At 40.8% G+C, this 25,831-nt stretch overlaps 1 protein-coding gene across 3 annotated transcripts in view; it reads right to left on the bottom strand.

Annotated features, from left to right (window-relative positions):
- Positions 1 to 355: 355 nt before the first annotated feature.
- Positions 356 to 25,831, bottom strand: part of jade2 (jade family PHD finger 2) — a 150,537-nt gene continuing 125,061 nt past the window's right edge. For all 3 annotated transcript variants that reach the window (XM_044140396.1, XM_044140398.1, XM_044140397.1), the window contains exons 11-14: positions 23,443 to 23,560; positions 16,459 to 16,590; positions 12,905 to 13,050; positions 356 to 11,905 (exon numbers count right to left, since the gene is read on the bottom strand). In XM_044140396.1, coding sequence (XP_043996331.1) covers positions 11,204 to 11,905; positions 12,905 to 13,050; positions 16,459 to 16,590; positions 23,443 to 23,560 — 1,098 coding nt within the window. In that variant the 3' untranslated portion in view covers positions 356 to 11,203. The remainder of the gene's footprint in view (positions 11,906 to 12,904; positions 13,051 to 16,458; positions 16,591 to 23,442; positions 23,561 to 25,831) is intronic.

Below are 25,831 nucleotides of genomic sequence, written 5' to 3'. Positions count from 1 at the left end.
GCAAATGAATAAACTATAATTATAACTGATTGTTTTCAGGTTGGCCAGTTAATCTCCTCCCTCCTCCCAGATTAAATCAACTCAGAAGCTGTTAGAGCTGCTGATGTTTTAGCAGCAAGAGGGGCCCCTAAGTCAGATTCTGCCCCAGGCCTCATGCAGCCTTGGACCGGCCCTGCAGGATGAGTTCAATCTGCTGCTCTGATGCAGAGATGAGCAACAAACTGAGATTTAATTCAATGATGTGGCTTCAGCAGCTCTAACATTTCTGTCTGTTGAGTTTTAATAAGAGTCACAGAAACTGTTTTGGTTGAATGATGAGGAAAGAGTGTGATGAAAAGAGAGGCAGAGAGTTTTGTGTACACAGAAAGCACTGCTTTATTGACTGCACTGGACTGGATTGGACTGGTCTGCACTAGATCAGATGGGACTGGAAATCCTTTTGGAGGTTGGGTTGATTTTTGAGGAAAGGACAGCAGAAGGGTTGGACATAGTGGGATGCAGCCATTATTAAGGCAACACAAACAGCATGCAGTTACAGTCACAGGAAACATTGTCATCATCATCATATTGCTTTTTAAAGTCTCGCTTAAAACATTGAAATTGTACAAAAAGGAAGAAAATAGGTTTTTTGCACTAATGAAAAATACAGTTTTTGATTTTTTTTGTTTCCCTCCTACAAATAAGATTCTAATACAATAAAATAAATATAGCAAAAAAAGCCAAAAATAATTTAAAATAGCTCTTCTTTTTCATATATGTTCAATAGTTCTTTTTGCTATTCACAAATGGCACAACATTCTTTGAAACAAAGAATACAGAAGGATTAACTCCTGCAACATTCATATTATTGTATTGAAGAACTGATGCGGAGTGGAGGAGAAATGGTGACAGCAGAAACTTGAACACCTTCATAAGGACAAATACGACAGCAGGAGGAGGCCATCCTGTGCAGCTCTGCTTTTATTGAATGATTTGGATTCAAGAGGCGCGGGAAAAAAAGGATGAAAACCGTCGAGTTTTGTAGAAGAAGGGAGCGATCAATAAATCTGACCTCAGCAACTGGAGTTTGTTAAAAGGACCCCAGCAAACGCTTCATTAGAAAATTCAAAAGTCCTTGAAAGAATTTTGCAAGGCAAAAATTCAGCAAAATTGTTGTTTCATCAGGTTTTAAACCTGAGGGAGAAAACTTAATTTATAGGTCAAGGAGAGAAGAGCGAGTGTTTCTATGATTAATGAGTCACAAAGTGTCTGTTCTGCACTGCGAGGAGATGCCAAGAAGGAAAATAAAGCTGAGCTCTGGAAATAAAAGTACTGACAGTAATGTGTCATTAGTCTGGTCCAGGTTTTGCCTTTTATGCAAAACACATTTTCAGGAAACAAAATGGACTCTCCCTTGTGCCCCCATGGTCAATTTCATTTTTAATGTTAGTACAATAAATTAAATGATTGTCATAATTAAAATTTTATGCATTGATTTTGTACTTTTTGTGAAGCAGGACAGAAAATGGGAAAGATTGAAGTTTTCAGTCTAAAACTGGGAAAGTAAACTGATTTTAGTGCTACAGATGTTAAGGAAATAGATTAGGGCAATGCTTAAAATAATCCTGAAGGAAATGAAGAAAAGCGATAAAATTGCAAGAAATATCAATAAAGGAGCTTACTTGCATTACAAATATTGTTTTTTATATGAATTGCATTTAAACCTGAAGAGTGCTCATGTTGCACCTCTCTACATCCAATATTATGCACTGGTTACATTAAACTCACTGTCTGTTGTAGGGAAACCCAACTCTAACCAAGGTTACCAAATGGTTTTTACTTGTACACTAGAAAATAACTTCTAAATCTTTTATACTTTAGGTGTAAATATTTTGGTTTTTACTCTTTACCTGGAATCTACTACAATCAACAAAATGCAGGACAAACTATGTAAATTAAATTATTGGTGTTCTTTAAAATTATATATCTACTTTTAAAGACTAAGATGGATGAAAAGTTCTCTCTGATATTAAACATGCTTTACGTAACCATTATTGACTTGACTTCTTAGATTGCATAGCAACTGAAGCAAACCGGAATAATAAACTTTGGGTTATAGTTCTATTCTGTGGAGCCTCAGTATCCACTGCAAATGGATCCCAGTGGTAGTTTTTATATATAAAGGAAAGTTAAATGAACTGTCCAATATGTGGGGAACAAATAATTTGCATTTAAAGGTGATCTACTCTGCTTCCTCACAAGTTAGAATTGGCCCATACAAACATGTTCAATAAGTTTTTGCACTAAACTATTGTTAGATAATGAGATTTCAGTCTAATCAGTTCCAGAAGGAGATGTTTTAGGGCGGGGGTCCCCAAAGTGGGTCCTGGAGCTCCGGCATCCTACATGTTCTAGTTCCCTCCCTGGTGGCACCAACAACCTTTTCAGCAGGTCAATGTTCTTCTTAGGCCTCTAATGAGCCATCACTGGATCCAGGTGCGTTAAACCAGGGAGAGACTAAAACATGGAGGATGTCGGCCCTCAGGGACCCACTTTGGGCTCCACTGTTTTAGGGCCTCAGATGTACAATTACACAACCATACATCTTTGAAAAGAGGAAGTGGAGCCTCCTGCACAACCAACCAGAATGCAGCAACTGGTTTCTGAATGGTGAGTCAACAACAAAACTTGTTTTTCCAGCAGCCATTGTACAGCACATACAGCAGAAAAACCAGCTGACCAAACTGGCTGGAGATCAACTGGGAATGGAGTATCAGGCTGGGCTCATTGGGGTTGCTAGGTAACGGGTGGGCTCACTGAATGTGACTTAACAACTGGGAAGTTTTTGAAATGTCTTGTCTTCCAGACATTAGTAAACATTAACTTATTACCAATAAATGTTTTTAAGTGCTTGGTTTGTTTTTAGAAGCAGTTGAGACACAAATGGAAGAACAAAAACATTCAAAATGTGAATTTTGCATAATATGTTTCCTTTAAGTATCAGATAAGATGCATAACCTAGATTGACCATATCTGTCATTTTTCACTAGATTCACGGTGTAACGTCTCAGCTAGAACAATAAGATGAGGATCTGATATCAGCGTCTATAAAACGTCTAAAATCAATAAATGGCCCCAGTTTGACAGTTTAATTCTTTTAGATTAATGGCTCTTATAATCCAAGTGTCAAACTCAAGGCCCACGGGCCAAATATGGCCCGCTGTAAAGTTTTATGTGGCCCAGATGGACATGTAAACAGAACCTAGAACTAACCGTTTGCTGAAATAGTATTTTATCAATCAAATAATAGTTTTCAACAGAGGATGATTCGGGTCAAAGAAAAGAAAATTCTGACTTTAATCTTCTAAGATAAATATTTATAATTCTGAGAAAATTAAGAATTCTGAAGGGAATAATCAATTCTGAGAAAAAATTGAAGGATTCTGAAAAAATTTAAAATTCTCCAATTTTTCTGATTCTGACTTTTGATCTCAGATTAGAAAATTGAGTATTTAACTTTAAGGAGTACGCATCGAGCGCAGAGGTGGCTGTTTATTCATATTTTAGAGGTTTGGTAAGGATTTTATCAATACATTTTACCAGAACCAGACATTTATAATCTCAATATGGCCAAAAATAAGTGAGTTTGACATCCCGCTGATGTTTCCCGTTCCTTTAGTGCTTGCTTGATTTGATTGTTGCACTTTGCAAACGAGGAGCATCAGTGAGAGCAGATAAAGCTTAAAAAGTTGCATGTGTTGTTCATATTAGCCGTGTGCTAACTTGACCGTGGAAAGGCTGCAAACACAACACAGAGAGAACAACTTGTTCTGTTTTTCTGGCTTCAGTTCTTCCACATGTCTGAGTGAGAATGAAGCAGAGCAAATGTTTTACCTCCTTAAACCCGTCTGCTGCTGTCAGCATTTGACCTTATAGCTACTGATGTTCACATTTCTTCTGGCTTTTTGTGAGTAGAATATGTTTCTGAAGGAAAGTGAAAAGCTGATCGCTGTGTAGAGCAGGAGTGGAGGAACAAACCAGGATGGAGGGCTGAGAGGCGGAAACGCTGGTTTGCTGGTGATGGGAAGGAAAATGATGCAGTAAGGTGCTCTGATTGTGCAGATCAGAGCTTTAGTGTAAAAAGCTGCCATGGAGAGAAAATAGTTTGTTTAAAGACGATAGAGTGGTGGAGCCTGCCCTAACCCTAACCCAACCCTAACCCTAACCCAACCCTAACCCTAACCCCCGCATCTGATCCAACTGATCATCTACAGTTTGAAGTAAATCATTTTAAGGCTAAAATTTTTAAATGGACCAAACTAAGAATGTAGATTTTAAAATAAAAGAAAATGATAAAAATGTTAGCTGTATATTCTTTGATTCATAAATGGAGATAATCTTGGTAATTCACTTTTCTCTGGGATTTAAAAATACAGCCTCTATGTTTTGGTGCATCTTTACTACAAATGAATTCTCCATTAAGTAATATTTATGTAAAATAAAACAGTAAGGCAGCTGCTAACCTTAATGGTTAAATTATTTCCAAACACAAATGTCAACTTTGTGGTATTTACTCCTTTTCTCCTTTTAAAGGGAGAAAAATCAACATTGAACCTTTTATTTCAGTAGGAAAATCAAACAATTCCTGCTGAAATAAAGGTTAAATATCTTTATTAACCTTTATTTGCAAGGTTTTACAGCACTTTGAAATGCCTTGCTGCTGAAATGTGCTACACAAATAAAATTTGATTGATTGATTGATTGATAGTGTAAAATCTTGTCCATTTTAATTTTATTGAGTGATATTCCACTTTTCCGTGTTTTGCAAATAAACCTTCATTCATAACATAAATTTGTGAAGCTGCCTAACCATTAAATGCATCACATTTAAGAAGAAGCAGTTAAAGAAGATAAGAGTAGTGAGTATTTAGTTGTATCTATAATATAAAATCTTTTAAGGTTTTCTATCAAGTTGACTAAAAACTCACTTTACGCCACCTGACATCTCTCTGACCTCCTGTCTATTCCTCCACAGCAGCTGTTTTAGGACGAAGTTCTGATCTGCACAGCTGTTGTGGATGTTGAAATTTTAAAGTTTTAACTTTAACTGGAAAGGAGAGCAAAGCGCCAGTAAAACCAGTGGAAGCAGATAATGAGTCAGCTTTCCAGTTTGATACAACTAAGCATTACCAACCAAATAAAAAGTCTGCAAAGGCTTTTTAAAAACACTGAACATGAAAATGTAGCTATTAGTTGAACAGTATAATACATTATTGTAACTGTGAATATTGTGTAAGAGTCCAGTGGTATGCAGGTGGGGTCACATGGTGGAGTCATTTCCCTCAGGATTTGGTTTCTTTGTAAGAAAACCAACTGGTGGAGAGACATCTCTTCTGAGTTTTGCAACAGATTAATCAAACAGCAGGAAAAATTGCCATTACCTGCAGCAACAGGCGCTGGCCTTTACCAGCTTTTCATTGTTTTCCCCCTGAGACGCTTCAAAGTCGATGTTTTTTCTGACCTGCTGTCATGTGGTTTTGAGCCAGCAGTTTATTTTATGTTGTCATTTATATCAATATTTGAGGGTGAAATTTGGCCAAAAAAAAGGTCTGAAAAGATTAATCTGATTAATTGTGATTAATCAATAATTGAAATAATTAACTAATTTAGTCATCATTACTTGTTCCCTCAGTAAATTTCTTTTTTGAGTCTATGTACTCCAGTTAACAGTCAGAGTTGTAAATACGACAAAACTGTAAAAAATCTATAAACATTTAGCATTGTAGATCAAAACAACGTTGACTCTTGTTTCACTGTGTTCAGTGAAGCAAAAACTTCAGCTTTAGCTTCACAGCTTTAGTAAAGCTGTTCCTCCAGAGAACCCTAAATGTTTATTTCTTATTTAACAAAAAGGAATTGAATTTGTTATTTGCATCTTTTAATGCATTTCTAATATTGTATTAACAAATTTAATCTGTACAATCTGAAAAATTAATAATCAATTATTAAAATAATCAGTTGCAGCTTTAGTCCATATAACAGTATTCATTTGGCATGCCTAATTTTTTTTACTCTTACTTCACACAATAAATCAAATCTTTGCTATATAAATGTGTCAGATATTGAAATTGCAAAGAAGAGTCTAAAATACAACAGCCTACTTGTGTAATATTGAGTCGGCTGTTGTATTTTTAGTGAAAAATTGACAAAAATTTAAAGTGACAAGCACATTATAATACGGATTTATTCCAAATACTTGTTTGCTTTACTGATTCTTCTTCTAATGGACCAAACTTTCACAGAACTAACCCACAAAAATGTAGAAAATGTGCATTTCTGTTGTCAGAGTTGCAAAACTCAAAGATCACATTTGGAGTTGTGAGCCAGCGGCCGCACCGGCATACCACAAGTTGAAGCTGAATGTTAGTGAAAAATAATAAAGAGCCCAGTCTACAGCATCTATGAAGCGGAAGGAGAGGGCATTGAAGCCACACTGTAAATACAGAATAATAAACCAGGTTTGATTGCTGAGGCTGCACAGCAAAGGGTTAAAATATTTGCTGATTGGTTTCAGGTTTGATTTCTTCTGTCTGTTCTGTGCAGCCTCAGCGTCTGCAACTACATGTGGAGGCCGTACAGGCCTCATCTAAAACCACCGTCTACAACATTAGGCTACTCTGAATACTGAAACCAAGATTACATTAATATGTCTGGGTGACGCATGAGGCTGGAATGAGCATCGTCACTTCAGAGACACGTCGTCGTGTCTGAGACGCAGCAGAAGTCCAACTTCCTCCAGGCTACGGCATGAATTCAGAAACTCTGAGTAGAGACATTTTCACAATAGAGCACAGCCGTGTAAATCCCCTGAAGAACGAAAAGGACACAGTGCCATCGCTTGTCATAAACTCTGGGTTTCTCTCTGAAGGAGTCAGAACCACACATCCATAGAAAACTATTCATCTGTTGCTTTGTAACCCTGTTAGACCAGCTACGTGTTGGAAATCTGTGTTAAGTGACCAAAACCTTCCAACACTTTATCAAACTCACTTTACGTTACAGTCCAGAGACAGAGTGTGTGTGTGTGTGTGTGTGTGTGTGTGTGTGTGTGTGTGTGTGTGTGTGTGTGTGTGTGTGTGTGTGTGTGTGTGTGTGTGTGTGCAGACAAGATAGAAATATGTTGCCTTGATACACAGATCTGTTCTTTGGCATGGTCGTTCCTTAACACCAGTCAGAATGTGTCTACAGAAAACAAAGTGAAATAAAACAGAGCAGGATGGACAGAGATCTCTACTTAAAGGCTGTGTGTCAGGCCCGGCTCAAGCAGCTTGCTCTAATCAATCGATCTGATTGATTTGTGTTGGTCAGGACAGCCTTCATCCTGATCCATGATCTGTGAAATCAGAGCCGTTGAAACCGGGCCTGGAGCTCACACTTACAGAAGACACTTGCTCAGTAGTAGTGGTGTTGGAAATCAAACTGACTCTTGCCAAACAAACTTTTTAAACATACCTCACCTTACATAGATATATGTGTGTATTATATATAATTTTACATACATGTTTTTTTTTATTTTTAAATCTTGTCTTAATTCTTTTTAAAAGTTTTTCTATAACCCCTGAGAATACCACAAACAGCTTCTTGAGTAGAAAATACGACTCTGTATGGTAAGATGTGCGAATCTGCAGTAAAACGAGACGTAGCTCAGTTTGGGAACTCAGGAGTGCGGGACGCTGATTCATGCTTCATCTTTGATAGTTTACGGTTTTTGCAGTAGAGCCTTTTGCTGCAGGAGCTTGGCCAAGTCTGGTTTGATCAGAACGCTGTGCTGGTGTGATAATCTGCTAATCCCCCCCCAAAAAAACAACATGGAAAACTGCATAGACACACATAATGACCTGAACTAACCAATTTATTCTGATACGTTTCATCTACAACAACTTAAATCAGTTGGAATTGACTTGAACCGCAACAATTAGCTAAAATCCTGGACAGTTCCTCTAATAATGAAGATTTTAATGGTGCAAGCAGCAAATATACGCGCAGGGGAAGCTAACATCTTCACACCAATGAACAGGAACAGCGTTCTTGATTGGATACTTTGTAAACACCAGCCTGTATTGTGGGAAGTTGTTTTGCTCCTCATTTTTAAAAAGTAGCTTAGGAAGCTTAAACATTGAGAATAATAAACATTGTTTTATTCTCTACACATCGGTGAGGTTCCTGCAAATACTTTGCAGAAAACTCCCTGAAAAGTTTGGGATCCACTGTAATTTATCTTCTGAATCAGTGAAATGTTTGAAAAATAGTTTTAATAAAGCATAAAAAATAATTGTTGTGACACGCTATTGGCTGACGTTTACAAAGCAACCAATCCAGGCGCACCATTCAACTTCCTTGGTGCTGATTGGCTGATCTGCAGCTCTCACTGGAGCGGTTCACAGCCGAGTGTGAAGCGGCTGGGATGGCGATCAGTGCCTCCAAATCCGAGGCCATGGTCTTGAGCCGGAAAAGGGTAGAGTGCCTTCTCCAGGTCAGGGGGGGTGTCCTGCCCCAAGTGGAGGAGTTCAAGTATCTCGGGATCTTGTTCACGAATGGGGGAAGAAGGGAGCGGGAGATCGACAGGCGGATTGGTGCAGCGTCTGCCGTCAAGCGGGCGCTGTACCGGTCCGTTGTGGTGAAGAGAGAGCTGAACCAAAAAGCGAAGCTCTCGATTTACCGGTCGATCTACGTTCCCACCCTCATCTATGGTCATGAGCTTTGGGTCATGACCGAAAGAACAAGATCACGGATACAAGCGACCAAAATGGGTTTTCTCCATAGGGTGTCTGGGCTCTCCCTTAGAGAGAGAAGCTCAGTGATCCAGGAGGGACTCAGAGTAGAGCTGCTGCTCCTTCACATCGAGAGGGGCCAGTTGAGGAGCATCTGGTCAGGATGCCTCCTGGACGCCTCCCTGGTGAGGAGTTCATGTCCCACCAGGAGGAGGGGAAACCCAGGACACGCTGGAGGGACGATGTCTCTCTGCTGGCCTGGGAACGCCTTGGTATTCCTGGGAACGCCTTGGGATTCCTGGGAACGCCTTGGGATTCCTGGAGGAGCTGGAAGAAGAGACTGGAGAGGGAAGACTGGGCCTCCCTTCTGAAGCTGCTGACAATTACATGTTATCCACGACCCGACCCGGATAAAAGGAAGAAGATGGATGGATGGATGGATGGATGTAGATAGGTTTCTGCTGTAAATATTAAGGTAGATTTAATGTTTAAACTAGTAAAATCTGTAGCTTCAGGTATTTTTGGAGGTGGTCTACAGTAGTAATGGATTTATCTCTTCCCAATTGGTTTTGATTTCCATTGGAGTTCAAAATGTAACAAAGTTTGATTGTTTTAGTATTTTAAGCTAGATTTAAATATATTTCTAGTCTTTTGGAAATCTCAAAGTTTGGGTGAGGACTATGTTTTAAGGTTCTTAAGTATTTTCTTTGCTTTATAACATTACTATAAACTTTTTCTTACATAAACACGGAGAACTGAAATTACTGCTTACACCAGGAAGACTGAATATAAACATAAATCAGTAGTTTGAGCTGCTTTTCAAGGGTGCTGCAGAAATGATATTCTGTGATTCTACTGACGTCTCAAGTTGAATAAACTTTGATTCACAAATTCACAATAAAATGTAGATTTTCTTGGGTGGTATTTGAATTGTAAAACCACCAGGCTGAAATGGGCTCAGACCTGAAGGAGAAAAGCTTGAAGGAGATCAAACTTGAGCAACAAATATCTTGCAAGACTCCTGAAAGCTGGAACATGGTGTAACTTGGCCAAGCTCTTGTTTTTAAAGGCTCTCTGCTGCTGTGATGCATTCAGGGGCGGCTCGTAACAGTAGGCAGCTCTGCTTCGCAAAGTGCCGCAGATGCATTGGTTACAAAAATGGCAAATGCTGCATGTTTGGTTTTTTTTGTTGTTGTTTTTTTAGGCACTATTCAATCATTATGGTGAAGACACCTAGTGGCTACATGGCAACCAATCTGTCGGGATTTTATTTTGCTCTGATTGTTACAAATTTGGATTGAGAGGCTGATTGATTCACTCACTGATTGTTTTGTGGGGAGGTCACAGGAAGTGACGCAAGGCACAACGTTTCTCTGCTGATATTTTTGTAAAGATTTAGGGGGTAGAATTGATTTAGGAAGAATTTGACAGCAATGGAGAAAGATTGGATTAAGTACTTATACCAGGGGTGTCCAAACTTTTTGGACCGAGGGGCCAAACTCCCCAAGCAGAAAATATTCAGGGGATAAAATGTTTTTTTTCCCCCCACAATTAAAAATGCATAAGATTTCAATGTGAATTCTTTCTTTTACGTGCACAATATTAAGGTAAACGTGAAAGTTATTTAACTTTTTCAACTTGTTTTCCATTTTATAAACCTATAAAACGTTTTTACTTTATTCTCAGTAACAAAAGTAAAACATGGTGAACTAGTAACATACGATGTTTAAGGTGATAAAAATTACTGAAAGTATTAAATGCCCACATTTATGCCGTTCTTCAATTGCAGCCGGGGCCACACAAAATTAATCCAAGGGCCACAAATGGTCCCAAGGCCGCACTTTGGACACCCCTGATTTATACCATACTGCGATGAGTGTTTGTGTGAGTTTGTGTCTGACACAACGACGGGATCAATCATCTGTAATATTTCTGCTTTTAAGGGATGAAAATGAGAAAATCAGCGTCTGAAATCGACCCCGGCCCTGAAAGAGCTTTTGTTTTACTCTCAAGTGCTTCTATGACAGCTCGACTGACTAGTTATTGTGCTTTTAAAGGCTGAGAACATGCTGTCCTGTGCTGCCCTCTGCACATATTCATGCCAGCTCTGCTATGAAATCGTCTGAATATTTTGAGGAAAACTCGTTGGATGCAGCTCGGACCTTAAACCATACCCTGGAACCAGTGTGAGTAAGAAGAGTAATGCCCCAAAGTGTTTGTTCCCAAGTCTGACGCAAACTACAGACTAATGGCCACAACCAGATGAGTTAGAAATATACAAAAGACGAATGTTTTGTTTCCTATAGTATGAGGAGCGAGCTGCGGTCCAGTGGAGAAGCTTTACTGTACGGTCGGCATACAGCTACATTCAGAAGACCAGGCAGTCAGAGCTGGGACGCTGCTCCATACCACGGATTTGGTTTGACAAGGCTGCTCAGTTGCCGTTGCTTTGTTTAGGACGCCAGGACGCTCCTCCTCAGTAGATCCTCGTTGGCAGGATGCAGCTGTGGCAGCCGAAGCTTTCGTCCGCCGGACCGCGTTTCCAAATCGCTCTCTCCATCGGAGAAGTACCCATCAGTCTCTGCGGCGGCGTCCAGCAGCAATGTGCCTTTCCCTGTGAGCGGCAGGTCCATGGAGTCCAGTTCCTCGACCCTGGACCTCGCTTTACCCCGCCGGGCCGGGCGGGGCCGCGACCCCCGCAGGACGGCCCCGGCGTCAGGCCCTGTGCCTCCTGGACTGGAGGCTGGCGAAGGGGCGGCGCTCGCCATGAAACCGGTTGCCATGTGGACGCTGTCCCAGCGGCCACGCTCCTCCGAGATGTGACAGGAATCCATCTTGGAGATGGGCGGCTGTGGCGGCGGGTCGCCGTTCGGGTCGCAGCTCCTGGTCTGGTGGTGGTGACCCCCCTTGGACGAGCTTCTGGACTTCACCCCTCGGCGGCCAGCGTGGCTGGATTTTTCCCAGAAGTCCTTGGCTGTGGACGGGCTGCTGGACGCGGCCGACCCGAACACCCGCTGGACGCCGGCGCCGCTCGGCCTTCGAGAACGAGGCTTGCTGCTTCCTCTGGGTTTCCGGCCCAGCTGAGGCGTCTTCCACGCCGACTGCATAGAGTTCTCCATCATGAGGTTCAGGAGGCTTTCCTCGCCCTGCATCAGCTGGAGGAAGAGAGGAACCGGATCAGCAGGAGAAAATTGGTTGAGATGGAAGAACCATAAATAAGTCGATCAACAGAGGGAAAACGCTGCATGACTAACACATTTAACTCCAGAAATATCACAGAAGGATCTTCCTGTTGTCAGCAGGGTTGCCAGATCTGAAAGTTTCCAGCAAAAACACAAAATCTCACCAAGAAATTTTTGTTCAGTTTCGAGCAAATATAATACACTTGAAGACTAAACCAACTTAGAAATAACTTTCAAGCAAGAAATATAATCTTATTTTAATAATATTGATGAAAAAGTTCCAGTTCAATTGGCAGGTTGTTCCATTGATGACATGGGAAAAGTGAAATAATGTGCCAATGAAACTGGAACTTTTTCATCAATCTTAAGGAATTATTCACTTAAGACAAACTCCCATTTCTTGCTTGAAAGTTACTTATAAGTTTTGTTTTATTTCAAGTTTACTGAGATATTTGTTCTGGAAACTAGACCAAAATTACTTGGTAAGATTTTGTGTTTTTGCAGTGCAGAAACATTGCAAAACGGGTCCAACTCCATAAATCCAGCCCAAATCTCAACCTCTAATAAAATTCATGTAGCTAGCATCATATGTAGTGACTTATATATATCTACATTACATATATATTGACTTCATTCATAAACTTGTGACAATTCAAACCATTTTTGTTGTTTTCTGATCAGAACCCATCATGACCTTTTGAGTTTTTGTGGCAACATTTCAGTTTAAATTACTTCCCTGGGATTTCTGTTTTACAGTGCACACACAGTGACACTGGATTAACCAATAACTAATTGTTGATGATTAGTTATTGATTGTAAAGATTACAAAATAAATTAATGTCAAATAACATGACATTTTATTAAAATAATTTTTATAAAAGCCAAAACATCTTTAGAAATGATCTCCTTCCTGTTGTCATTTATTAAAATAAAAAGCTGTTTAATTTTTGTAGAAAACATTTCCCACCGTACCTGGTCGGACAGCAGGCTGCTGCTTTTGTCGTTGTGCTGGCCGTCCAGAGCCCACTGGCTCAGCATGTCGTCCGCGGTGATCTGGACCGACTTGGCCAGCCAGCTGTCGAACAGAGAGCTTTCTAACGGAAACGACTTGGACAAACCTGACAGGAGAGAAAAACAGAGACGAATCACATTTCTACTCAGCTTCATTACTACAGAATAAAATATACCTTACTAATCTCCAGGGGGAAATTGCATATTAGCTAACAATTTCTTCAATATTGGTGCTAGAAATATAACCAGCGATTAAAACTTATGAAATGCAGAGGTGGGCAGAGAACCCAAAAATGATACTCCTACTGTATCATTATTAAAAGTATTAACAAAGCAGCTTTAGTTGCTCAGCTTACTAAATATTTGTTGTATTAATTTGTTTTGTTGTTGTTTTCCTTTTTAACTAAATTCTTGTTGTAAGCCTGCAGTGCTCCCAAAATACCTGAAATACCACAGAGGAGGTTTCAGAGAAAAAGTCTCTCCTGTAAATCCTAAACCGTCAGTAATAATCCGACAACAGGACAGCAGGAGGTGCTGTTAGGGTGCGTTTAACACCAGCTATCACACACACACACACACACACACACACACACACACAGCGGCTCTTTCCATGACGCAGCATGCCTCTGCAGGAATCAGGAGAGCTCAGGGAGGGAATAGGTGACGAAGGAGAAAACAAGAAACGGGGAAGAGGTGTGAAGAAGGAAACGACAGCAGATCAGATCAGAGGGAGGAAGGAGGAAGAGAAACACCCACATGTCACCTGGTGGAAGGTCGCTACGGTTATGGCTCGGGTTAGAAACCAGAGAGACACGTTTCACACTAAATACGTTATTTTACTTCAAACAGTATCTGCAGGTTTCAGAAAATCAGATTTAAAGGGGCAGTGCCATGTAAAATTGACTTCTATCTTTTAGCTTTGCATTATGTTATAATGATTTTCCTGGAGTGTTGCTTTGATTTTTTTTACATGTTTGAATAGTCCTTTAATCTCCATGGCAACCATTCGGCTGTTAAAACACTTGGGTGGACCTAGCTCCGCCTTCAAAGCTCCTCCCCCACTCAGCTCCTCCAGACTAGCCAAAAGCAATCAGCAAACAGCTGCTGAGCTCATTAGAGGAGCTGCAGCTCAGAGCAGCGCTGGTAAAAACGTTAAAGCGTTAATAGAGGAGCCATGTTGGGACGACCTCCTGGAGGCGCAGCTTCAGAAACAGCAGGAGTTTTTAAAGAGACAGAGGCCCAAATTCAAACAGGAATCTGGAAGTAAAACTTGTTGTAAAGTCCTATTTGATAAACATAAGCATGTTTACAACAACTGAAGGTAACAGTTACTGGATTATGTAATAGAACAGCCTGGAAATCACAATACTGGCCCTTTAAGACTGGAAGTGTGATGTCACATGAGAAATATGTATTTAGAGGAAGCAAACAAGCCGAAAGCTTTAAACGTCAACTCCATTGACATGATTTTTGTTTTACAATATTAGAAAGAATTAAATTTATCGATGTTTACCTGGAGCTAATAACCTTCTACTTCAAAGAGAGTAAAGGTGGATCTTCGTCTCTGAAAACACAGAGGAAGAGGCAGGACCAGACCCGACAGGGAACAGATGGCTTGACACACAACACCCACACACACACACACACACACACTGACAGAGTGAGATGAACACATATGGCATGCAAAGACAAACACAGAGACGGCACACCGAGAGCAGCATACTATATATATATCACTGATAATGGACAGCAGAGTCGGACACGTAAATCGACCCTGGTGAAAACAGCAGCAGCAAACCAAACACAAACACCGACTTATTTGTCATGGAAACACAATTTTTGTGACCGTATCCCAGCATGCATGCCGCGTCAAGTTGCAGTTCTTATCCCCTTTGCGGCCAGGTGGAAGAAAAAGAAGCAAAATAAACAGAAAGATGGGATTTCATAACAGAGCCAGATGGACAGATATGGGTGAGAAGACAAACAGGGACGACTAGAAATGGAGATAAAGCACAACCAGACCAGACTGCTAGTTATCACAGTTTACTAATGTAAACACAAACAGTTTGGGTGAAGAGGAGACAAACTGTCACTGCGTTTTATACATCCAGACATTTTCTACCACCAGCAGTGTTAACGAGAAACATCCTGGAGAAAATTTTAAATCCAGCTTTGGTTTGTATTTTGTGCCTTGACCTTTAGTTTCTCTCAGGTGTCTGACGCTCAGCATCGAGTTTCAGCAGCGTGTAAAGTTTCCATCGGTCCTCTTCGGGTTGAAGCGGACCCGGGAGGAAAGTGTCAATAACTGGAACAGTTGAGCTATAAAACCTACAGAAGTTTCATCATTAATCATCTCATTCAGGTAGCTGCTATTTAAAATACCTGCTGATCAATTCCTTTGGCCCATCAATCTGTTGTAAATAATGTTCAACTTTAAGGTTTGTAGCCTTGCATTACAGGAAGTGTGTGTGTAAGGAGAAAATAAAGTGTGGCAATGAAAATAAATATATTATCAGTAAGCAGAGTCTGGATGTGTTTTACCGTTGTGATTTAACATTTAGTGCAGATCTGAATTTATCGTATTTATTATTATGAAAGATGATTTTCCTCCTTCAGTCCGGTCGACCCGGTTCTACTGGAACCAGAACTCCATCATCTGCTGTGGTTCTGAGTCAAACCAACCTGTTCCCCTCCTGGCCTGTGGGGGCGCTGCACCAACAACCACTGAAGGAAACCACACAAAAACCTCTGAAGACACTGAGAGCAACTTCCTTCTTCACCAGATGGAAACAAGATGGAGGCGTCAGATTTTAGTGTTGGAGGATTTCTCTTTAGTCTTTGGCTGAAGACCAGGAGACATTTCTGCTGCTAGCGCTAGGCTAGCACGTTAGCTTTGGTTGGATTTACCCAGAATGCCCTGCGCTGTAGTCCACTTCCTGCTTTAGGAGCGGTCTCTGGTCCGCTTGGTGTTTACATTCAAACCAAACCCAGACGGAGGTTTGGAGGACCAGAGGTCAGAGGTCAATTATCATTGACCTCTGATCGGGCCGGGTTGAAATGGGTCGAGGCGGGTCGAATTGAAGCGGGTCGGGTCGGGTTGAAACGGGTCGGGTCGAGGCGGGTCGGGTTGAAGCGGGTCGGGTCGAAGCGGGTCGGGTCGGGTTGAATCGGGCTAAACGGGTTGGTGTGAATCCGGCCTAAATCAGGTCAAAATCTAATGGTTTAAAATTGAGGTTCCTGTCAGAAACAATCAAACTAATTGTTGTTCTTGAAGTTGTCGGCTCATTTTATGACAAGTTAACTGAATATTTTCACTGCGTCACAGTTAGACCGTCATCTTAGCTCTTGCATTTCCCACTGGGTCTCTGTAAAGTAACCGGAGTTATTTTGAATGAAACTCGGCTGCGACAGTTTTTGCTCCACAGCATTAAAATATGTAGAAATGGTTTAATCAAGCAGAAATAATAAACTCTAGTAAAAACTAAGCCAGAGTAAAATCCACCCAAACACTTTACCTAGCTCTTTAAGCAGGGAGCCGTTCTCAGACTTCCACCTCTCCTTTTTCTTGCCGGTGCCATGCTTCCTTCTCTCTTTCCTTTTATCCTTCACTCCATTCTGCTTCCTCTTTTCTGCCTTCTGGGTTTTCTCTGCAGGGAGACAGAAGACGGGCTCAGGTTAGGGATTTAGCTGATCTATTCAGTTTAAGGTAGATTTAGCTGGAAAGTAACATCTTGAGGAACCAAATCATTCCAGGTTCAAGTGAAGCTGCACAGTCATCAGAATCTGGTTTCCTCTTTCTGTCAGCGTTTGATTCTTCAAGTAGAGCCTCATCTACATCTGGGAGAAGCGACACATTAGCTGCTGTGTCTTAGCCTTCAGCCCTGGATGACAGAAACACTAAAAATATTTTAGTCCAAAGTGCGGCCCGGGGGCCATTTGTGGCCTTTGGATTAATTGTGTGGCAATTCAAGAATGGCACAAATTTGGCCATCAAAGACTTTTGAACATTTTCCATTTAAGAAGATTTAAATTTGCCACAGAAAATATCCTAAAAAGTTACAAACATTATTATTATTATTATTATTATTATTATTATTATTATTATTATTATTATTATTATTATTATTATTATTGTGTTATTAGTCGTGCCACACCCATCCATTCCATTAGTCTAAATACAGCAAATGTAAAAATAATTGTTACTTTTGTTGCTGGGATTAAATATATATATATATATGTATAGTGTAGAAATGTTAATGTTGAAAGGGCAGTTTTGTGTTTTTCATGTGACATTTTACAGAACAATCAAGTAACTAAATGCTTTATATATCAAATATACGCTCTGTCTCTTTAAGAAGCTCCTGTTCTTTTACAGCAACGCTTCTCCATTATGCTGTTATCAACCATCATTAGAGCGTTTCCGTGAGGAGCTAGTCGTTTGCTGACTGCTGCTGCCGCTAGTCTGGAGGAGTAGAGTGGGGCAGGGGTTTCCATGGAGATGAAAGGATTGGTCAATCTGACTTTAGTACGTTTCTCTCATTTGCCAACAATGTAGTTTAGAGAAGAGTAGATTTAGTTTCAGTTAAAACGTTTTTTAATGTGTTAAACAGTGACGCACATTAAGCACTGTGTTAAATTTATGCACATTTTGATAAGTTGTGGATTTAAAAAAAAAAGAACAGACCTTTCTAATTGAATCCTGTAGCTGCTTTTTGTGCTGTGCAAACCCAAAGTTTAAGCTGACAAACGACCGTTCTCTCTGCCTGATAATGGCTCCGACTATTAAACACCATAAAGCAGTTAGTCACAAGTTCCTCACTATGTGACAAGTTATTCATGTTTGTTCTGTGCAGCCGACTGTAAAGTTAATTTGTTACAGAAAATTAAATGAATAATTAGCAAAAAAGGGACAGAATCACTTTTCTTTCAATCATAAAATATATGTTTTTGCAGCTCTATTAGAAACCTAGAGTATTTGTATTATTGAGAGAGTAATCAGTGCCGTTGGGATTAGCAGAAACACATGGGGATGTTTGCAGCCACAGCGTGGAAACGCGGCGTCACTTTCCGCTAAACCTGGCTTACAGAGCGCCTCGTTCCAGTTCCCCGGTTCCCCCTCCAGGATCGATCGATAGGGAAACCAAACATCGTCCAAAGGACAGAAATATAAGCAGTGGATTTGATATGGACTTGTATTTAAATTGCATGCCATGTTACACTTTGCGTACACAAGTTTTTTCCCAGCCATAGTAATTTACAGTTTGATTTACCCTGATTACATCACAAGATGGCGCCGCCGTTTGACCCACTTACCACAGATAAAAACAGCGATACTGCAATGCTACAGATTTCATAATGGTGTGAGAGATATTGAAGGTTTCTATGTGCACAGAGTGAAAGCACAGTAGCTAACCTTTTTAAACGTAAATGGTTTTATGTCAGTGGCTCCTTACAGACAACGTCTCAAGCATTTTGGTTCCCAAACCTCCATAAATACTGATTCTCCACAGTATGTGCAGAAAGTATCAAACTGAAGTTTTTCTCTAAATGTGAAGAGTTGTTCTGTTTTTGGGTTTCTTCTATCCAGATGTTAAATACTGCAGAGTGTAAATCTTTCTGCTGCCTCAAGGACACTCTGAACTTGAGTGAAGGTTTCAGGTGAATGATGTTTTTTATTTTTACTAAATGATTGGGAATCGCTGCAGGTACATCCACCAAAACTCTCCTGGTTCAGCAAAAACATAAAATAATCTGGAAAACCTACAGAGTTAAACTCCTGGGAATCTCCCAGGAAACAGTTTGATTTTGTTAAAAAGAGCACAATCTCCTGATCTCCCAGGGACAGCTCCCCAACATGTTCCTCTGTTCTTCCTAATCTGATCTTGTTCTTTTAGAAAAGGAGGAAAACTAATTTTGGGCTTTTCAAGGGCAGCTGAAGGCGACGCTGCAGAGTGTAGAAAGTTTCCCCTGTAGGTTGTAATCTCTGCACAAATCCAAGCATCAGCAGTAAACGCCTCCAGTGTATTCCCATCAAAAAAGAAAAAGATGTGTGCTTTTTCTGATTCTCCTTTGTCTTTTCTCCCGTCTCTGCAGCATCATCCTTCCTTCTCTTGTTTAGAGGTAGGAACGGCAGTGGGGGGTTTATCTCTCTGAAGTGTGTGATTAATTTTCTCTTTTCGCGGCGCATGAAGCCTTTGTGGCGCATTTCTTACCTGAGCTCATTAGTGCATTGCAAGTTGTTTTCCTCCTTCCTGCCTGAACTTCATTACTTTTCCCTCCACAGTCTCTTTTCTTCCTCATTACCTTCCCTGCCCTTGCCATCCTTCTCTTCGCTGTATTTTTAAAACTTGTACTTTTCCAGTTGCTGAAAGCGGATCAGAGGCCGATACGGACCGCTGTCAGCTTGTGACCGGCGGCTCTGAGCTGGAATATAAATGTAGAGCGCTTTCTGAATAATAACAACACCTCCAGTCTGCGTTTGCACAAATTTAAAGTAATTAATGATGAACTGGAATACAGACTCAAAAAACACCGAGTAGAAAATATGGCAAACTGGACAAAATGTAAATATTTTCATGATGGTCTGTAAATCTGTTTGACTAGAACTTCTGAAATGACAGTTTTGATGTTTTTGGTTCAAATTCTGTTAAAAAATGAAATAAGTAAATCCTATTAAGCACCTTTTGCTGTCCAGTTAATAATTGGTTAATTAAATAAACAGATCAGCTCTGCACTGTATTGATGTTGAGGTCTGAGTTTTTCACCTGTTGATGTTCATTAAAGAAACGCTGCTGTCGCAATTTAGGCAATAAAATTTTTCTTGATTAAAAGTACATTAAATTGTTTATTTGCATTTTTATTTGCTAATTCTCCATATACACAAAAGTAAATAATTTTTTAAAGCTATTTAAAAGCTTTGAAATCATGAAGCATTCAGCTCATTGATTGGTATTCGATCTAAATATGTTTTATTCTTGATTTCTTTCTTGTATCTGCTTTAAGTCGGAGCTGCAGAGACTTTTCTCTGCCCAGCCGTCGGCCTCGATAGCGACATGCTAACCGATCAGAGCGTGACTCAAACCCCGACATGACAAACATGGAGGCAGCCTGGCCGAGTGTGGATGATGGACACGCAGGAGGTCAAAGGTCAACTGTTCTGATTTATGCAGGTGAGAGGAGAGATGTGGAAACAAAAGATCAACTGGGAAACTGATTTTATAGACATGTTGCATCTTATTGTTTACATCTGGAAGTTTTGCGCGTGTGCCCAACGCTGGAGAGCAAAAAGTCGATTCCTTTCCCTCCATGCTGGGCAGAACCGTTAGCTAAATGAAACCTGGAGATGTAAGGATTATTAAGTCAGTGCAGTGTGTGTGTGTTATTTATTAGTGAATAATACAAATATTAAGTGGTTGCTGTGGCACATTAGCCACCACTGCTATTAGCTAAGCTAACACAGCGGTGGTAGATTAGCTATTTAAACCCCTGCTCTACTGATGATCTGTCAGAGTTGGTGTTTAGGTCTTTTGTTTTTAACAGAACCAAAACACAGAATTCCACAGCACATCTACATGCTAAGATCGTCATAGTCAAGCTAGCAGAACTGAGCCACTGGCCTCTCGCGCTATTTCTTCTTTCCTTCTCTAGTTGTCGTAGTGTTGACCATTAGCATCAAAGCACTGCATCTATTTTTCTTTTATATATCAGGCAAATATTTAAGACTTAGCGTGTTATGTTGACAACTGAACAGCTAAGACCAGTGCTAGTCATTGTTAGCGAGCAGCTTCTTGCTGCTGATCTCCAGCGTTTGGCCAGCTGGTTTTCCTGCTTTATGCCCTGTACAATGGCTGCTGGACACAACAAGAGTTTAGTTGCTGACTCATCTAGAAACCACTTGCTGCATTTTGGTTGGTTGTGCAGGAGGCTCCATCTTTTCAAAGATGGACGGTTGTATAATTGTGCATCTGTTTGTAGCCACTTTAATGTGTGAGTGTAAACGTTGAGTTGGGGGCGTGGCCAGCAGCAGCTTGTTTGGATTTAAAGTGACAGAGACCCTGAAACAGCTCAGAATAGGCAGAACTGATCATTTGCTGTAAAACATGTAAGTTTTGGGCCGTGGATCTCTCCTAACCTGCTCATATTTAAGATTCCCATCCTGCTCCGGTTGGTGGAAACACTGGTTTTATTGCAAAACCAAAATATTCGTTATGGTTTTGTTTCATCGCTGGATGCTGATGCATCTATTGGTTTGTGTGAAAGAACAAACCAGCTACAGAACCGTCTTTTTCTTGCCAAAATAAAACTGCAACGAGGAAAATAAATACTAGGAGGATGCTGCAAATGAGAGAAAATCACAGCAACAGATGGAGGAGAAAAATAATTAGAGGATGGAGAGAAGAAAACAGGAGGGGAAAGATGGTGAGTTACACGACAAATCATTCTAGCAGACAAGCTCATTCTTCACTCTCTGCTGCTCTTTATCACAACACACACACACACACACACACACACACACACACACACACACACACACACACACACACACACACAAGCTATTGGCTCTAATCTAACTCCTGTGGCAGTGTGAATAGATATGGCTGTTTAGTGCCAGCAGTTTCTGCTACCTGATGGCAGCAATCTGCTGAGTCAGCAGCTCTGAAAGAGAGTGTGTGTGTGTGTGTGTGTGTGTGTGTGTGTGTGTGCCTTTGGGAGTGAGCTGCTGAGCAACACAAAGGGGGGGAGAGTGAAAGTGTTTGTATTTGATTTAATTGAGCGTGTAGATGTGCGCCGCCCTCCTGGAGGATGAAGAGCGCCGCAGACGAAAGTTCACCGTCGTTACCGTTTAGTGGGGTTACCATGACAACAGGCTTTTGCCCATGTCAGTCGCGACTCTTCCAGCTAAAGAGGCTCCGTCATTCAATATGATGAAAATGTATTTTATGTAGCGTTAGTTTTAATGACTGGTTCAGAAGCCGGTGAGTTTCTCTGCATCGTTCAGAGACGCCATGGAGGCTTTTCATCGAATTCATCCTGTTTTCACCACAAACAGTTCAAATATTATTATTATTGTAATTATTAGTAGAGTTTAAAGCCTCCAGCTGCGTCTCACTGGGCCATATGGCCAAATATTAATGGATCTGTTTATAATAATTTTCATATCTGGGATTGATTGAGTTTTCCACTATTGATTATTTTGATCCTAAAGCAGTAAAATAAATGTTATTTTCTGTTTCTTGTCATTTTCTCTCATGATTCACGATTCTTTCATAGTTTTAGTAAACTCTTTGCTTCTATAATCGATCGATCTCGACTATAGATGCACCACTGTAGGCGGCGAACTAATCCACCTCCCAATCCGTTTTTTAACAGATTGACTAAATTTAATATTCTTTTCCTGCTTTGTGCCAAAATGAACCCAGGGGACAAAATTAAAACCCCAAAAAATAACTGAGAGTTTTTCCTCTTTTAGCTGCAAAACGTGTAATGTTTCATGTTTTAATGACGGTTTATGGTCACTTAGGTTCAGTATTTTCTAGGGAGGCTCTGGTCAGATTTTTTGCTGCCGATCACCTGGATTTTTCCGGGTTAGTTCTAAATGATGTTATGTTATCTGGTAATAAATTGACCTAATTTAGACATAACAGACATTTTTACTACATCTCTAAAACCAGTTCCAGTCTCTGCTGTGAGAGTTCAGTCTGGAGGTTCAGCGGCTCCGTCTGAAATATCTCCACCAGTAGCAGCGGTCCAACAGAACCGGCGTCTCGCTCCGCAGATCCAAGACTTGAATTATTGTTCGGCTTTCTGACCGTGTTGGTACCAGCGCTGCTCTACCTGCTGTCTGGACCCGGATGTCTTTAGTTCCTGCGTTGAGCCTCCATGCATCAAGTGTTTGTTTTTTAAATGTCCTATTACATTCGTTGTGACGTGCTTCACCATCGAGGTCATTTCCTGTTGCAACACACAAACGTCTCCGTTCACTGTGAGCGTTAAAGCTCCTCAGTTCAGAGTTTGATGCTGCGCAGCCAGAAGGAAACAGCTGCAGGCTGAGAAGAGAAACAGGTGATCGGATTTGGTGATCAGCAACAAGAGACAGTGATCGATCACCGATCATACACCTTTTCACGAAAATCGACCCATTATGATCGATCAGCTCACCTCTGTTATTTTCTATTTTTGTAAGTCTATAAAGTGTTTTTAATTTATTCCCAGTAATGAAAATTCAAATTTGCTGTTTTTAGCCAAATGTAGAAGATGGGTGGCCCAAGTCAAATCAAATCTGTGTTGTATTTTACAGAAAAAGTAAAAAACTTTCCATTATAAACAGAAGAATTGGAAAAGTGTTGGTAGGCCATACAGAATCCATCCAGGGGCCACAAATGGCCCCTGGGCCACACTTTGAACACCCCTGATCTAAACCTGTACAATCATATTTACTGTCAGTCCAGGTCAATAAGACTTGTTTAAGAAACGTGGTTGTGGTCTGTTTGGACTCTTACCTGCAGCTGTTTCCTCCTCCAGCAGCTGGATCTGCAGCTGGAAGATTTTCTCCTGCAGGTCGCAGAGCGTCAGCTTCATCTTCTCCCGCCGGGTCACCATGTAGCACAGGTTACGCACCTGGAGCACATTTAAAGGCACAGTCACCCTTTTAGCTGGCTTATAACTGCATGTGTGAAATTTTATTGTGTTTTTTATTAGAAAAACAAAGGAATGATGTAAACAGCTGCTTGGTGAATTTTCACTGACGCAAATTAAAATCTGTAAATATGACACAAAGTTTCTGGCTTTTATTTTAATTTTAAAGCAAAAACATCCAGTGATTTTTATCCAGATGTCGACTTGATGGTCAACAGAAAATAGAACAAATGTAGAATAATTTAATATTTCTCATAAAAGTGCAAAAATGTGGATCCATTTTTGAAGTTATTTTTACTGTTTAATTAAAAATAGTTTTTTCCCCTAATTGTGTTTTTTTAATCACAATTGGCTAAAAATAAACTGAATCACAGGTGAAGACATAATTGTTAAATTATTTCTTTAATTCAGCCTGATGTTAATCTGTTCTTGTTCATTTCAAAAAACATGTGGATGATTCATTTTTTATCAGTAATATTAGGAAATGAATGAGGTTCACACTAAAAATGATTCAGGTTTAATAAACGTGGAAAATCCTCAGAGATGAATCAATTTCAAGTGAAAATCCATATTTTTTCAACTCAATATAAACCTTATTAAAATGTATAACTGATGTTAATGATGCATAAATAATCAACATGTGAAAGTACTAAAATAAATCAGTTTAAAAAGGTTTAAAAACCAAATCAAGCTCCTGTTCCTGGGCTGTCTGTCTGTCTGTCTGTCTGTCTGTCTGTCTGTCCTCCTGTCTGTCTGTCTGTCTGTCTGTCTGTCTGTTCTCCTGTCTGTCTGTCCTCCTGTCTGTCTGTCTGTCTGTCTGTCTGTCCTCCTGTCTGTCTATCTGTCTGTCTGTCCTCCTGTCTGTCTATCTGTCTGTCTGTTCTCCTGTCTGTCTGTCTGTCTGTCTGTCCTCCTGTCTGTCTGTCTGTTCTCCTGTCTGTCTGTCTGTCTGTCTGTCTGTCTGTCTGTCTGTCTGTCTGTCCTCCTGTCTGTCTGTCTGTTCTCCTGTCTGTCTATCTGTCTGTCTGTCCTCCTGTCTGTCTATCTGTCTGTCTGTACTCCTGTCTGTCTGTCTGTCTGTCTGTCCTCCTGTCTGTCTGTCTGTTCTCCTGTCTGTCTGTCTGTCTGTCCTCCTGTCTGTCTGTCTGTCCTCCTGTCTGTCTATCTGTCTGTCTGTTCTCCTGTCTGTCTGTCTGTCTGTCTGTCCTCCTGTCTGTCTGTCTGTTCTCCTGTCTGTCTGTCTGTCTGTCTGTCTGTCTGTCTGTCCTCCTGTCTGTCTGTCTGTTCTCCTGTCTGTCTGTCTGTCTGTCCTCCTGTCTGTCTGTCTGTTCTCCTGTCTGTCTGTCTGTCTGTCCTCCTGTCTGTCTATCTGTCTGTCTGTTCTCCTGTCTGTCTGTCTGTCCTCCTGTCTGTCTGTCTGTCTGTCCTCCTGTCTGTCTGTCTGTCTGTCTGTCTGTCTGTCTGTCTGTCCTCCTGTCTGTCTGTCTGTCTGTCTGTCTGTCTGTCTGTCTGTCTGTCTGTCTGTCTGTCCTCCTGTCTGTCTGTCTGTCTGTCTGTTCTCCTGTCTGTCTGTCTGTCCTCCTGTCTGTCTGTCTGTCTGTCCTCCTGTCTGTCTGTCTGTCTGTTCTCCTGTCTGTCTGTCTGTCTGTCTGTCCTCCTGTCTGTCTGTCTGTCTGTCTGTCTGTCTGTCTGTCTGTCTGTCCTCCTGTCTGTCTATCTGTCTGTCTGTCCTCCTGTCTGTCTGTCTGTTCTCCTGTCTGTCTGTCTGTCTGTCTGTCCTCCTGTCTGTCTTTCTGTCTGTCTGTCCTCCTGTCTGTCTGTCTGTCTGTCTGTCTGTCTGTCTGTCCTCCTGTCTGTCTGTCTGTCTGTCTGTTCTCCTGTCTGTCTGTCTGTCTGTCTGTCTGGTTTCAGCAGGAGTCCTGATGCCGTTATGGCTGCTTGAATCTGGATCAGAACCGGAGTCTGAATTATCGCGTTTCCATTGAACTCATTCAGAGGAACGGAGACAAACATGGAAAATGATTTCTGGAGTTTGTTTGCAGCTCCACAATAATTATTTAATCTGTTGATTGAATTTTTACAGAGCATCACTAAATACGGGCAGTTTAAACATAGTTATGGTAGTTTAGTTATTGAGTGAATTAAACTGGAGTAAATTACATGTTTTAATATTAACCTGCCCAATATAAACTGGTCAGGAGGAAATGGATCGTGTGAGTTTACATCGCTGATCTGATCGATCTTTGATCGGGT

Source organism: Gambusia affinis, linkage group LG15, assembly GCF_019740435.1.
Source record: "Gambusia affinis linkage group LG15, SWU_Gaff_1.0, whole genome shotgun sequence".
Lineage (NCBI taxonomy): Eukaryota > Metazoa > Chordata > Actinopteri > Cyprinodontiformes > Poeciliidae > Gambusia > Gambusia affinis.
Note: the sequence above shows the minus strand (reverse complement) of the source record. Positions and strands in the feature narration are given on the sequence as shown.